This window comes from Chiloscyllium plagiosum, unplaced genomic scaffold (genome assembly GCF_037043375.1).
Source record: "Chiloscyllium plagiosum isolate Xiang-an unplaced genomic scaffold, Cpla_swu_hap1 HiC_scaffold_14, whole genome shotgun sequence".
NCBI lineage: Eukaryota > Metazoa > Chordata > Chondrichthyes > Orectolobiformes > Hemiscylliidae > Chiloscyllium > Chiloscyllium plagiosum.
Window position 1 is genome coordinate 48,400,525 of NW_028270152.1, and position 15,884 is coordinate 48,416,408.

Genomic DNA, 15,884 nt, shown 5'->3' on the forward strand with positions numbered 1-15,884 from the left:
GTGTGCTGTAACATTTCCAGGATCCCAAATGATGACAGTGGGATCTATAGATCCTTCCACACCTACATATCCTGGAGGAAAAGACAGCTGCGGTGGTGAACCGTCAGATTTAAAATGCACTCTCAAGTCAGCTGAGGTGCTGGGGGTAGGGGAAGGAGAGAGTGCACTCACGGCTCCGGCTTATCTCAGTGACAGCTGCGGGCGCGCGGTGCCGCACGGGCATGAAGCGTGCACACCCGCCGGTCTACGGAAGGGTGGACGAGCACGCGCGCGCTCCCGCGCCTGCACGCACCGCTCGCGCTGATTGGCGGTTACCGTTGCCGGGTGCAACAGCAAGAGGAGGAGGAGGAGGAAGAAGGGGGGGGAGACGGCGGGGGAAAGGCCGCTTGCCGTTATTCGCAGGGGGTGGTAGAATGGCTGCAGCAGCGGGTCAGTAAGTTGGGCCTCTCCGCCGGTTCGGTATTCGGAAGCGAGGCGTGTGGATGGGACTGAAGGAATGGGGGTTGCGGACGGACGGTAGTGGTTGGGATCGACCGATAGCGACTTGTTAAATACCGGCCTGGGAGCCTGAGGCTGTGGGAGCGAGTGGGGGGTGGATGGGGAAACAATGGGCCGCCGGTTAGAGGCTGGGCTAGCTCAGGGTTTCGGGGGCTTTGAGAAACTGGGTAGGCCCTGTCCCTGAGGAACTGGCTATTCGCACCTCCTTGGTAACTTCTGCCTTTTTAAAATATTCTCTCTTACACACACTCACACACACTTTAAGAGAAGTATTTTCCGTGTCGTTGCTTTGTTTGATCATTCCCCTTGAGGTTTCTGTCAGGGGAACCTTTCTTGTCAGGGTCTAAACAATTGTTCTACTTTCAAACTCACTCGTTTCATTTCAAGAGAGAAATTATTTTTCAGTGAAGCTCAATAGTGTTATACTTGTATTCTACTCTTTGCATCAGGTAAGTATTAAAGTTTCAGTTGATTTGGTTAGGTGGTGATGGGTAAACGCTTGAGTACTTCTGGTACGATACCCGATGCTACTTTAGGAGATAAATTGAGTACTTTAAGTGGAATAGTAGCAACGTCCTTACCTTTCTTGGTTACTAGACTGTATCTCAATATCTTTTAGATGTGAATTTGTGTTTAGGGTAGGAGTTACTGCATCTAAATGTAATTTCATACATATTGTGTATGAAATTTTAAAGTTGCATTGTCATTTTCATTTGGAAGAAAGTTGAGAGGTGAGTTGTAGTTCTATAGTAGACCAGATAATCAATTCACAGGATATCTACTTGATTTCTGGTGATTTGATTTGATTACAGTGTGGAAACTGGCCCTTCGACCCAACAACTCCACACCGACCCTCCGAAGAGTAACCCACCCTGACCCATTCCCCTAAATTTTACCCTTTCACCTAACACTACGGGCAATTTAGCATGGCCAGTTCACCAAACCTGCACATTTTTGGACTGTGGGTGAAAACCTGAGCACCCGAAAGAAACCCACGCAGACACTGGGAGAATGTGCAAACTCCACACGGGCAGTTGCCTGAGGTGGGAATTGAACCCAGGTGTCTGGTGCTGTGAGGCAGCAGTGCTAACCACTGTGCCACCATGCTGCCCAACCCTGGGGTTGAATTCTAGATGGGTATACTCTACTCAAAGATCAGAGATGGTGACTTAGGAGACTAAGCAAGTAAATTTGATTGCCTGTTTATCATATCTGCACAGTGGTATATAGTCAAGAGGGAGTTGTCATGGAAATTTTCACATTGACTCTGGAACCCATGAAGTCACATGGCATTAGATGAAACATGGGCAGGGAAACTTTCAGATTTCTTTACTATCTGCATTTTTGATTGGATCTGTAATCCTTCATGTTGAGCGTAAATTGGGAGAAGCACTGAGGGTGGCAAGCAAACTGAATGTCAACTGGAATTTTAATGTCCATCACGAAGAGTGAGTTGAAAGCACCACCATTCATCTAGCTGACAGTCCTAATGGAGACAGCTGTGTGTGTGGCAAGTGTGAGGGAGCTAGCACGAAGGCAAAACATACTTAACCCCAACCATTCTTCTGCATTTGTGTTTGACAGTATTGGCAGGGGTAAGAATAAGAATTCCTTGTGGTGACACATTGAGGATGCCTTCCATTGTATAATAAATAGGATAATTTTCAACATCTAGCAATTCAAAACGAAGCATCCATGAGGCATAGTGGATCATGAGCAATAGCATAATTGTTTTCAACCACAGTTTGTAACTATGTGCCCTTCATATTCTGCATTAAGTCACCACCAAGCCAGTCAAATGATATTTGCATGTCAGAGAGCAGAGGTAATATGTAACAGACATGGCTAAGAGCTCCTGCAACTAATGGATCAGATGTGAGCTCTGGGTTACTGCCACATCTCAGTGGACAATTAAACAACTGACAAGAAGAGGAGGCTCCACAAATATTCCCATCTGCAGTGATAGGCAAACCCAAAATATCATTACAAAAGTCAAGGCAAAAACATCTGTGTAATATTCAGCCAGAAGTACTGAGTGGATGATCCATCTTGGTCTTCTCTGTTTCCAAGCATTAACCCATTCCTAGGCTTTAGCCAATTTGACTTGCTCCTTGTGGTATCAAGAAATGTTTGAAAATACTGGACAACAAAGGCAATGGGCTCTTAAAATATTCTGTCACTAGTACTGAGCACTTGTGTTAGATAACCAGTACGGCCCCTAGACCAGTAGATCCATTACAGCTGCAATGCTGGCACTTACCTACCAATGTGATGTCCACATAAAGCTGGTCAAACCCAGCCTATTCAATTATAACTGTTACAGTCTACACTCTTTCATAAAGATATACAGCATGGAAACAGACTCTTCAGTCCAATCCATACCGACTGGATATCGTATATAAATCTAGTTCCGTTTGCCAGTATTTGGTCCATCAGCAAAGTGATGAGTTGCGGATGTCAACAGTGCTATCTAGTAGCACTTGCTCAGTGATAACCTTACTGCTGTTCAGATTAATTTCTACTGATGATACTCAGCTCCCGACCTCATTGTAACCTTAGTCCAAATACTTACAAAAGAGCTGAACTCCAGAGGTGAGTGTGACTACCCTTGGCATCAATTTGGTTTTAAGGTGTGTTAGCAAAACCAATGTTATTGGAAATTGGGAAATTCTCTACTGGTTGTGATGATTAGACATCAGTCATTTTAGTTCCAGGACATCATTGCATGAATTCCTCAAGGTAGATATTTTCTCATCAATCTGTTCAGAGTTGTTATTTCATACTTCTGGAGCAGATAGGACTTGAAACCAGCACCTCTGGCCCAGAAGTAGCAACAATACCACTGTCACAAGAGCAATCGTTATTAGTGGCAAAATTAATGCAACCACCAATAATGCTGTCCAGTGGCAATTAATAATAACAACTCATCGATGTTCAGTGCCTTCTGCAAGGATTACCCTGCTTCATTACAGACCTGGCTCAAACACTGACTGAGACTACCTCTTGACAACCTGGCAGCCTTTGTACTGTTAAAAAAAAAATTGAGATCTTGGGAAAACTCTCCAGTGGCTGGAGTCATATTAACATAAAAGATGGTAGTTGTGGTTGTTGAATCCAGCCATTATCCTAAACCCAGTGGTCTTATGAGCTTCATCAATAACCTCTGTCAGGTCAGCAGTAATGATGATTTTTATACTGATTTTATTCACAACTCTGCAATAAATTAAATGTTAAGTAAAAAGTAACAATTGTGCCACAGAAGTGCAAGCTAATGACCATCTTCAACAAGAGAGTCTTAGGTACTTTCTCTGTCATTCAATGATATTACCATTCTGAAATTATGCCATCTTAAACCTCTTGGGTTCATTATTGACCAGAAACCTAACTGAACTAACCTCAATACCGTTGGTACCAGTAAAGGTTAAATATTGAGTATTCTGCAGTGTGATTCATCTGATTTTCAAAAGATTTTTCACTGTAGATAAGTCTGGTAGAAAATGTTACACTTATCTGGTGGAGTGGTGCCCTCATGACACTTGAGCGCAACACCATCCAGAATAAAGCAGCCCAATTGATTGGCATTTATCCACTAATTTTAAGCATTCTTCCCCCTCTGATGCAAGTGCACAATGGTAGCATTGTGTGCCAACTGCCATACTATATTACAGTAATTCATTCTGGTAGCTTCCACAGTCCTGTGGCCACTTCTACCCAGGCATGTAAGGACAATGGGCACATTGAAAACCATCAGCTGAAAATTGCCCTCCAAGTTGCATATCATTGCAACTTAGAATATATTCCCATTCCTTTACTGTTTGCTGGGTGAAAACCAAGGAACCTCCTATGTAGCAGCTAAGTGCATACACTATACAGACATTAGAGGTCCAAGAAAGCTGCTTAGCATCAGCTTGTAGACAGTTAGAGATGAGCAGTGGCAAAGTTTATCCTTCAAGACTATAGACTTTCTCTTCTGCATTGCACGGTTTTTGTAAATATGCTGAAAATTTGTTTAGCTCTGTTTTGAAATGTTACATTTCATCTTCTGTCTTCATTCTGAAGCTTTCAACTATTGGATCTCTCTTCATCCATTCCGTGCTGTCCCTTCGAAACATTTGTTAATTCTTCCCATACCTTCTGTAGTAAACAGTCCAGTTTCTTTCAAGTTTTATAACTTGTATGTTTTTCCTACAATTCTGTCTTTGGGATCATCGAGCTTGCTCTGCAGAGTCGCATTCATTATCCGTAATTGTCTAACTATGGGATTCTAAATTTGAAGATCCACTGACTATTTTCTGAAAGATTACCAGTTGTTAACTTTATATGCATACCTTGGATTTCTGTTTTACTGGTTTATGTGGCTATTCAAGGCTGTATGGTGAAAGAGGTCCTTCAGCTTTTCCCATCTTAATTGACTGCAAACGTCTGAAGCATGTCAAGTGGACATTAGCATGATAAATGTGGCAATAATACAATTAATTAAAACTTAAGGATTGTAGTTCATGTGGTTTCAAGGTTGTGCAAGATGGTAGCTCCTGGATACCCTTGTGATCTAGGGCAAATATATCTGAAATAAGTGTTTGAAGTTTGAGTTGGAAGCTGAACTGTAAACACTGCTGCTCATTGGGGATTGGACCAACAAGGCATGTAGCAGTATGATATAGTATAATGAGGCAGAGTAAAAAAGATTCTCTGCCCAAAAAGAGCAAAAGTCCAGACTACTATGCTGTCTGCTTGGTGCCATGATATGGAATATCTGCTCAGGACCGGAAAAGAGCTTACAGTGGAAGGGAGAAGATCCAGACATCACGGTCCATGTAGGGTATCCACGATGGAGTAAGCAGCATCTGGGCAGCTTTGCCCGGGGCTTGTCTACTCTGTTCGCTTTTAAAATTTTTTTTTGTCTTTTTTAGTTTTGCTTAGTTTTTAGTTTTACTTCTGTGTTGCTGCAGAAGCTAAGTATCGAGAAAGGTGATAGGAAGGCAGCTTCATTCGGGTCCGGGTTGGTTGCAGTAGCTGATTAGCCCCGAGCCGGACTCTGGTGAAAGGCAGCGAAGGGGTTGGTGAGCCCGCCGTGGGACTCTGGCAGCAGCTCTGAGGAGGCAGCTGACAGAGGGGTGAGCACGGGACCCAGTAATAGCTGCTACATTGGCAGAGGCGTCATCAGCGAGGTAGGCCCAACAGTGAAAGCTGGTGCTTGAGGAATGGGAAGTTTGTTGAGTCTGGCAGTGTGGGCAGCAAAGCAGTGGTGGAAAAGTTATGGATTGTCTTTAAGCTTTTGTTTTTATTATTCATCTATTCCAAATGGTGAAATTGGAAGCTGTTCGCTATTTTACTGTATTTTTCCCAGTAAAATGCCCATGATGATAAAATTATCTCGACCAATGTCAGTCCAACTGACCGATGGACTGACCAACATAGGTGGAATTAGGAAAACCGCCGACTAGGCATTGATTTGCCAATAGAATCTGAATGGTAATAATCTTTGGACTATTACCTATGCTCTATGCAAATTGACATCATCTTAAAATTGCAAAAATTAATGTCTCAAAGATTGGTGTGGGAGAAGTGGATTCTGTTTCAAACAGCACTCTATCAGAACTGGGGAAAGTAGTAACTGTACTGTTGGGATGGTCCATACGTGAACCTTGCTGGGACCAGTCTTCGTCCAAACCCCACAACTAAAGAAGTAGAGAGGGTTTTAAATTAAATAGTGAAAAGGGATCAAATATGGAAAGATGTGTTCTATGAAGGAGTAGGAGTAGTAATGTGACCAATGAAGGTCAGAGAATGGCAGGAAGGGGCAGGGAAGGGAATTTAAAAAAGCAGAAGTAGACAAGATATCGAGACCAGATGTTGCAAAGCTAAAGGCTTTGTATTTGTCCATAACATTCATAGCAAAATAACCAAATTTGATATTTTTGAAGTATATCATATGATCTGATAGATATTATGGAGACATGGCATTATGATGAAAGATCCTGGTTGTTGAGGGTACTCAACATTTGGAGAAAAATAAGTTGGATAAGGTGGAAGGGTGTTGAAAAATGTGATGCTGGAAAAACACAGCAGGCCAGGCAGCATGCGAGGAGCAGGAGAATCGACGTTTCGGGCATAAGCCCTTCTTCAGGAAGGGCTTATGCCCGAAACGTCGATTCTCCTGCTCCTCGGATGCTGCCTGGCCTGCTATGTTTTTCCAGCATCACGTTTTTCAACTCTGGTCTTCAGCATCTGCAGTCCTCATTTTCTCCTAAAGTGGAAGGGTGGCTCTGTTAATCAATGATGGCACTTTGTGTAGTCGTTGCAGGTGGCCTGCTTTTGTGAGATCAGGATTTGCTTTATGCTTGGGTGGAAATGTAGAATAATGTCACCAATAGGATTGGTTTATAGGCCACCCAACAGTAATTATGATGTGGGACAAAATATATAAAAATAAATATTATGTACTGGTGAATAACTGTTGTCTATAATCATGGGTGATTTAAATCTACAAAAAACTGGAAAAAGCAGATTGCTGATAGTAGCTTGACTGAGGAGTTCATAGAATCCTTTCATTTGATTCCATGATGGCAGCAGAGTAGAACTTTTCTTCCAGAGCTTGTCGGCACCATTTGTTTCATTTTTTTTTTTGTTTCTTTTCCTTTTCTTCTTGATGTCCTGAACTCGTGCCCTCAGTGCAGCATGACATAGAGTCATAGAGATGTACAGCATGGAAACAGACTCTTCGGTCCAACCCTCCAAGCCGACCAGGTATCTCAAACCAATCTAGTCCCACCTGCCAGCACCTGGCCCATATCCCTCCAAACCCTTCCTATTCATATACCTGTCCAAATGCCTTTTAAATGTTGCAACTGTACCAGCCTTCACCACTTCCTCTGGCAGCTCATTCCATACACGTACCATTCACTGTGTGAAAAAGTTGCCCTTGGGTCTCTTTTATATCTTTCCCCTCTCACCCTAAACCTATGCCCTCTGGTTCTGGACTCCCCGAACCCAGGGAAAAGACTTTGTCTATTTACCCTATCCATGCCCCTCATGATTTTGTAAACCTCTATAAGGACGCTATAGCTCAAATCCTCCAACCCTGGCAACATCCTTGTAAATCTTTTCTGAACCCTTTCAAGTTTCGCAACATCTTTCCGATAGGAAGGAGACCAGAATTGCACACAATATTCCAACAGTGGCCTAACCAATGTCCTGTACAGCCGCAACATGACTTCCCAACTCCTTTACTCAATACTCTGACCAATAAAGGAAAGCATACCAAACGCCGCCTTCACTAACCTATCTACCTGCGACTCCACTTTCAAGGAGCTATGAACCTGCACTCCAAGGTCTCTTTATTCAGCAACACTCTAGGACCTTACTGTTAAGTGCAAGTCCTGCTAAGATTTGCTTTCCCAAAATGCAGCATCTTGCATTTGTCTGAATTAATATTCCATCTGCCACTTCTCAGCCCCATTGGCCCATCTGTTCAAGATCCTGTTGTAATCTGAGGTAACCTCCTTCACTGTCCACTACACCTCCAATTTTGGTGTCATCTGCAAACTTACTAACTGTACCTCTTGTGCTCGCATCCAAATCATTTATGTAAATGACAAAAGGTAGAGAACCACACACCGATCCTTGCGGCACTCCACTGGTCACAGGCCTCCAGTCTGAAAAACAACCCTCCACCACCACCCTCTGTCTTCTATCTTTGAGCCAGTTCTATATCCAAATGGCGAGTTCTCCCTGTATTCCATGAGATCTAACTTTGCTAACCAGTCTCCCATGGGGAACCTTGTCGAACACCTTACTGAAGTCCATATAGATCACATCTACTGCTCTGCCCTCATCAATCCTCTTTGTTACTTGTTCAAAAAACTCAATCAAGTTTGTGAGAGATGATTTCCCACGTACAAAGCCATGTTGACTATCCCTAATCTGTCCTTGCCTTTCCAAATACATGTACATCCTGTCCCTCAGGATTCCCTCCAACAACTTGCCCACCACCAATGTCAGGCTCAATGGCTTCTAGTTCCCTGGCTTGTCCTTATCACCCTTCTTAAACAGTGGCACCGTGTTAGCCAGCCTCCAGTCTTCCGGCACCTCACCTGTGACTCTTGATGATACAAATATCTCAGCAAGAGGCCTAGCAATCACTTCTCTGGCATCCCACAGTTCTAGGGTACACCTGATCGGATCCTGGAGATTTATCCACCTTTATGCGTTTCAAGACACCCAACACTTTCTCCTTTTGTAATATGGACATTTTGAAGGTATCACCATCTGTTTCCCTACGTTCTATATCTTCCATATCCTTTTTCACAGTAAATGCTGATGCAAAATACTCATTTAGTATCTCCCCCCATTTACTGTGGCTCCACACAAAGACTGTCTTGCTGATCTTTGAGGGGCCCTATTCTCTCCCTATTTACCTTTTTGTACTTAATGTATTTGTAAAAACCCTTTGTATTCTCCTTAATTCTATTTGCCAAACCTATTTCATGTCCCCTTTTTGCCCTTCTGATTTCCCTTTTAAATATACTCCTACAGCCTTTATACTGTTCTGAGGATTCACTCAATCTATCCTGTCTGTACCTGACATCTGCTTCCTTTTTCTTTCCCAAACCCTCAATTTCTTTAGTCATGCAGCATTCCCTATAGTTACCAGCCTTCCCTTTCACCCCAGCAGGAATATACTTTCTCTGGATTCTCGTTATCTCATTTCTGAAGGCTTCCCATTTTCTAGCCATCCTTTCACCTGCGAACATCTGCCCACAATCAGCTTTTGAAAGTTCTTGCCTAATACCGTCCAACTTGGGCTTTCTCCAATTTAGAACTTCAACTTTTAGATCTGGTCTATCCTTTTCCATCACTATTTAAAATCTAATAGAATTATGGTTGCTGGTCCCAAAGTGCTCCCCCACTGACACCTCAGTCACCGGCCCTGCCTTATTTCCCAACAGTAGGTCAAAGTTTTCACCTTCTCTAGTAGGTACATCCACATGCTGAATAATAAAATTTCTTGTATACACTTAACAAATTCCTGTCCAGCTAAACCCTTAACACTATAGCTGTCCCAGTCTATGCTTGGAAATGATGGTCTCCCAGCACCCTGTGGGAGTCTTTTGGGTCAGAAGGAGTATTATTCTGAATTTTTAAATTTTGCTCTTTTCCTAACTTATTCCTATAGTTTGTAATGCTGGACGTTTTATTTCTTTATTTCCCTAAGAACTTGTACTGAAGAATCTTTATCCGTAAGATTGCACCACAAGGGACAAATTGTAAACTTTTCACTGCATTCATTTGAGTACATGTGACAATAAAGCCAATTCAATGCAATTTATGATGGTTTTTGTTTATTTTGAGCAGTGCATTCTCCTACCAAGGACACAGCAGATTTATCTAGACTAATTGTATTATGTGACAGGATTAATGAATGTCCTCAGAGTTAGAGCACAGAAAAAAGTCTTTGACCCATTGTATCAATGCCAGTCAAAAATGACCACCTAATTATTCTAAACCCATTTCCCAACGAGGCCCATAGCCTTGTATGCCTTACCATGGCGAGTGAACATTTAAATATTTAAATGTTATGATAAGGCACCTCTAGGTAGCAGCAACCAGGATATGTTTCAATTTTGCATCCAGGGAGAAGCTTGGGCTAGTCAAGAATTTTAAATATATTTAAGGGCATCCGTCTCAATTTAAAATCTGAACTAGCTGACGATAATTGGCGTACTAGGCTTGGTGATGGACCAATGGCAATAGTGATGTACATTTATAGCAATATTTCATAATGCTTAGAATAAGTATATTCTTTAAGATTCTGGAGAAAATTTGTATGTTCCTACTATAAACAAAAATGCTAAAGAGAGGACCCAGCACTCATGGTTAACAAAAGTTAGGAAAAGCATCAAATTTAAGAAAAAAGCATGATTGCTCAAAGTTGAGTGGCAGTGTGAGATGATTGGTCGGAATATATGGAATGACTAAAAGGCAAACCCAAAATTAGAATTTGAGGGAAGCTAGCTAGGAATCTAAAAATGGACAACAAATGTTTATAAGATATTCCAAAATGAAAATAGTAAGTAAAGTATGCCTTTCCTATAAAGGATATAGTAAACATTCCTGTACTACTTATAAGTCAGCAGATGGAAGCAGGTCAGGAACTTGATGAAATAATAGCAGTTGTAGGAAAACTACTGCAGTTGTGGACTAATAAAGCTCTAGGTCCAGATGGGCAGCATCCTGTGGTCTTAAGAGGTGGCTAATGAACTTGTCATGCATGGGTGTTAATTTTCTAGAATACACTAAATTCAGGCACGTTTTTATCCGAATGAATAACAGACATAACTCCTCGATTCAAGAAGGGAGGAAGGCAAGAAGCAAGGTAGTTTGACTTTTTTTGTGGAAAAGATGTTGGAATCAATCATGGTGTATAACTACGCACTTAGAAAACTCGACATTAGGGAAGAGTCAACTTATTGAAAGAGTAATAAACACTTTCAATGGGGGTGTCTATAGATGTATTATACTTGGCTTTCCACGGGCATTCAATCGGGCACTGCAACAAAGGTTATTGCCAAAAATATGGTTTAGAGGGAATGTATTAGCAATGTCGGAAGATTGACTAGATAGCCAGTCAGTATGTATAAATGAGTATTTATCTGATTGGCGAGATGTGAAAAGTGGAATCCTGCACTGTGTCCACAGATTCGGTCTTTTACAATTTGGATCAATGACTTGAATGAAGGGAGTGAAGGCATGGTAGCTAAATTTGTCGACTGCATTGAGATAGGAAAATATGTTGTGAAGGTGGCACAGTAATTAGCACTGTTGCATCAGAATGCCAGGGACCTGGGTTTGATTTCTGCCTTAGGCAACTGTGTGGCGTTTGCATGTTCTCCCTGTGTCTGCATGGGTTTCCTCTGGCTGCTCCTATTGTTCCCAAAGATGTGCAGGTTAGGTAGATTGGCCATGCCCCGTAGTGTTCGGGGATGTGCAGGCTGGCTGGGTTAACTATGGTAAATGTGGTGTTATGGGGATAGTATGGGATGTTGGACAAATGGTTGGTGTAGGCTTGATGTGCTGAATAAACTCAATCTGCACTGCAGTGATGGCATGATTCCGATAAGACCAGAATAATGCAGGTGGATTGAGATTGTTTGAGTGACAAATCTGGTAGATGGCACTTAGTATGTGGAAAATGTGAAGTTGTTCACTTGTGCATGATGAAAAAGACAAAGTGTTACTTGAATGGTGAATGACTGCAGAGTTCTGAGGTACTGGGGGGGTTTAGCTGTTGTGGTGCATGTGTGACAAAAATGTAGTCTACCAGAACAGCATGTAATCACAAAGGCTAATGGGATATTATCCTCTTTTTTTATGCAAGAATTTTATCTTAAAAAATTATACTTTTGTATAGGGCATTGGTGAGACCACGTCTATGTAGATGACTGCAGTTTTGGTCTCATTTAAGGAAGGATTTGATGCATTGGAGGTGTTTCAAGGGTGGCTTACCAGATTGTTACCTGGAATGTGTTGATTGTCTTACGAGGATATGTTGGAAAGTCTGGTTGTGTTTCTACTGGAGTTGAGAAGAATGAATGGCATGTATGAATAAGATTCTGAATGGTCTTATGTTTGACAAGGAAAGAATATTTGTGGGTCAGTCCAGAGTTAGGTTGCACTTTTGCAATTGTGGGGCTCACCCTTTTAGGGGAGAATTATTTTTCTGTTAGAGGTTTGTGTGACTTTGGAACTCTGTCTCAAAGTGGTGTTGGCAGGTTCTTTGAATATTTTTAAGGCAGAGGGGCATAAGTTCTTGTCAGGCAGGCATATTGATGGGAATGTGGAATTTGAAACACCGATTCACCATGTTTTTATTGAATGACTGAGCAAGTTCAAAGGTGAACAGCTATATTTCTTAAGTTTGTTTATGAAGTTTTATAGCTTGAAATATTGAACACAACAGAAGGATTTCATTTGGCTCTTCAGGTTCATGGCCAAATTGGTGAATTTTATACAAAGGGAAGAATTACCTTTCTCAGCATTTGATTGAATGGATTGACCTCCTAATTGGCATATTTGTCAAGCCCTCTACTTTAAGCATATGGTAAGCATTTTTGGTCATGCTATGTCCAAGATATTAAAGTGATTAGAATTTACCAAACTATCTATGTATTTTCTCTCAATGGTGACAGCTATTTTGTAATCTAAGGCTTGAGATGGCACTTATTGGAAGGAGATGCCTTAAAATCAATTGATGGTTAACTCCCATTGTACGCAGTGGCTATAAGGATTAACTTGACAGAGTTGTTGGTTTATGCATAAGTACTGTTGTGTCAAGATCAACAGCATTCCAACCTATTTATGGTTGGAAAGGATCACACAACAAGACTTAATGTTTTAATAATTAAATATTTTAAAATGCTATTGACCAAATACTTTTCAATGCAACTTGTACTTCATGCATTTGAACAAAGAATGGTACATGCCAGGAAGAGGCTCTTGGTCCACCAAGCCTGTGCTGACACATGACGCTTTTTCTCTAAGTCTCTCACATGACCCTTTTGCCTCAAAGCTGTCCACATCCCTCTCTTACCTGCCTATTCATGTATCTGTCAAGATGTCTCTAAAACATTGCTGTTGTATCTGCTTCTACATTCTCCTTTGACAACACATTCCAGGCACTTACCACTCTGTGTTTTCAAGAAAAAACTTGCCCCTTACATCTCGTTTGAACTTTTCCCTTTTTACCTTAAACCTATGTCCCATAGTATTTCTATCTTGGGGAAAAAAATATATCCATTCTAATCTCTATCAGGTGTGTCCTCAGCCTCTGACATTGAAGTGAAATCAAACTGACTTTGTTCAATCTCTTCTTGTAGCTAACACCTTCCAAACCAGAAAACATCCCAGTATGCCTTTTCTTTGCCATCTCCAAAGCCTCCACATCCTTCTGGTAGTGTAGCAACCAGAAATGCATGCAGTATTCCAAATGTGGTCTAACTAGAGTTCGATACTGCAGCATGAATGTTTGCCTTTATAAGTATCTTGTACAGCACTCTTCCGGGAATCATCGCGCTTTTCAGATTCCAGTGGATTCTTATTTCCCAGTTCTGAAATGCAGATACTTTGTGACTGTTTTCAGGTGTTTCCCTTGGTTTTCAGGAATTTCATTAATCCACCACTGAAAGTAAAATTAATTGTGCACGAGAAAACATAATTATCTTGCATCTCCTTCACTGTATAACTGTCTTAAGCCTTTTTTTGACTCCGACAATCACACCACCCAGACTTATTATCAGGCAGATTTCAGAACTTAGCACCCTCCTTTGCCCAAAACTAACCTTATAAACTCCATGCTTAGAACACTGTAGTGTGTATTCAGGCTACCTGAGCATTTGTTCCTATTTTGTCGCCTTCCCCATTAATCAACTTAGCCAGGCATTCACAGTTTAGGGCAAAACACGAAGATTGAATACTTGATTATTGGCGGGTGATCAGAGCCTCCAACAGAGTAGCTCAAAAGAAAGTTTTATATGTTTTTCCCACCATTCCCCCAGCTTCTGCTACAGCCATATTTCCTGTCTTGTTCTGGAAGTATTATTCTCGAATAATATTTTCTGGGGCTGATTAACTCACTGAATTGATTTTTTTGTGTTTACATGAAATACAGAGATCTACTGATAATCCAGTCCCTATATTCAGTGGGTATTAGTGAGTCACTGCAACCCAAGTGTAAACTCTAGTAACTAGGTTCATTGAGTTTAAAAGAAAGTGAGAACTAGCATATTCCTTGGGAGTTTACAGCTGGTGAGTATTACATTCTTGTCTTTTGTGTGACTGAGATGTTCTAATCTTAATGCAGCACTGTAATTATCTGTACAATCTACTACCACAGTCAATACAAGTAAACTTTAGTCTTAACATAGTTGATTTAAAATTTTGCAGAATTTTTATAACAAAAAGAAACAAATACGTGCAAATTCTCACATTTGTTTAAAAACCATTCTTTCCAACTGTAACTGCAGTTGTGCTTTGAATTCTAATTTTACAATAGATTGAGATTTTTCTATATGTACTCTAATGTTGGTGTATCTAAAGTGGTCAGAAATAAGACAGTACAGGGCTGTTTTTAGTTGAATACTTTAACTTTTTTTGTTAATTTGAATGGAATGGAGTTGGTATTTTGAATGCTGTTGGTGAAAATTAAGCCTGCTGTAAACGCTGCTTTGTCTCCAGTAAGATAGTTCAATAAGAGATTAGCATGATATTTTAAAAACATCAAAACTTTTGAGATTAGGATTTTGCGAAATCTCTGTATAGAGAAAGCCAAGCCAATTTGAATTATAAAAAGAAAAAGAATTGCAGATGCTGGCAATCTGAAACAAAAACAAACTCTTGTCTGGAAGTATCTGTGGAGAGAATGCACAGCTAACAGTTCTAGTCCAGTGATCCTTCTTTAGAACTGAGTGTGGTGAGGAAAGGTTGGTATAAATGTCAAAGGTGGGGTAGGGGAAGGGGATAGGAGTAAATGATAGGTGGAGACGGAGCCCAGGAGAGAGAGCTGCAGTTGGGCAGGTGAAGGAAAGAGTAATGGTCAGCATTGTAGTATCAGGTGCTAATGGGGGCATTAATAATTGAGTGAGTTGGTTGTGGTAGCAGTCCATGTGATCACAAGGTCTAATGTGTAGGGGTTGGGGAAGATGTTTGGACCCTAAAATTGTTGAGCTTGACACTTCATCTAAGGCTGCAGGGTCTCAAGTGGAAATGAGATGCTTATTTTCAGTTTTTGTTTTTGTTCCAATTTGAATTACGGTTGGCAAAGGTTTGAAAAATACTAGAATGGAAAGCTCCCAAGTTGTATTCTAAAATTTGTGTCTGATGGTAATAGAAATGAAATTTGACTTTTATTATTGTAAATCAGTGCCTCTTGTTGTGATGTTTGACATCACAGCCAGCATTTGTAGTATGGGATGGTTTAACGATAGTGACTTATCGTTGGAATTTTTGGAAAGTGACTGGTTTCAATGAGGGAGGAAAATGCTTCAATAGGAATTAATTATCCCACTTCTGTACCACCTGCCCCGTTTATATTACTTTTGATAAAGCCTCTGAGCAATCTGGAATAATTGAAGTGTGAATCACTTTTTGTCTTGTGCTGACAAAATGGGGAAAAAAACCCAATAGAACATGTTTCATAATAATGCAATAAATAAAACTAGTTTGAATTGAAGTATACTGAATAAAACATTAGGTAATAGTATGAACATAATTTGAATATCCCAATCAGATTGTGTCACAAGACTCCTCTGTCAGATTTTACATGTGCTTAATCAACCTTTTTAATTATACATGTAAAGTACCTAAAGGTAAAGAATTTTGTTCTAACTGGA

At 40.9% G+C, this 15,884-nt stretch overlaps 1 protein-coding gene across 2 annotated transcripts in view; it reads left to right on the plus strand.

The window, feature by feature from the left end:
* The first annotated feature begins 410 nt into the window (after nt 1-410).
* The window catches only part of kbtbd8 (kelch repeat and BTB (POZ) domain containing 8), a 50,176-nt gene continuing 34,702 nt past the window's right edge, over nt 411-15,884 (plus strand). The window contains exon 1 of one of the 2 annotated variants that reach the window (XM_087994421.1): nt 411-429. Coding sequence is in view for 1 of the 2 variants with exons in the window: in XM_043708305.2 (XP_043564240.2) it covers nt 414-429 (16 nt within the window). In the remaining variant the exon portion in view is untranslated. The remainder of the gene's footprint in view (nt 430-15,884) is intronic. The other variant, XM_043708305.2, reaches the window with a different exon arrangement.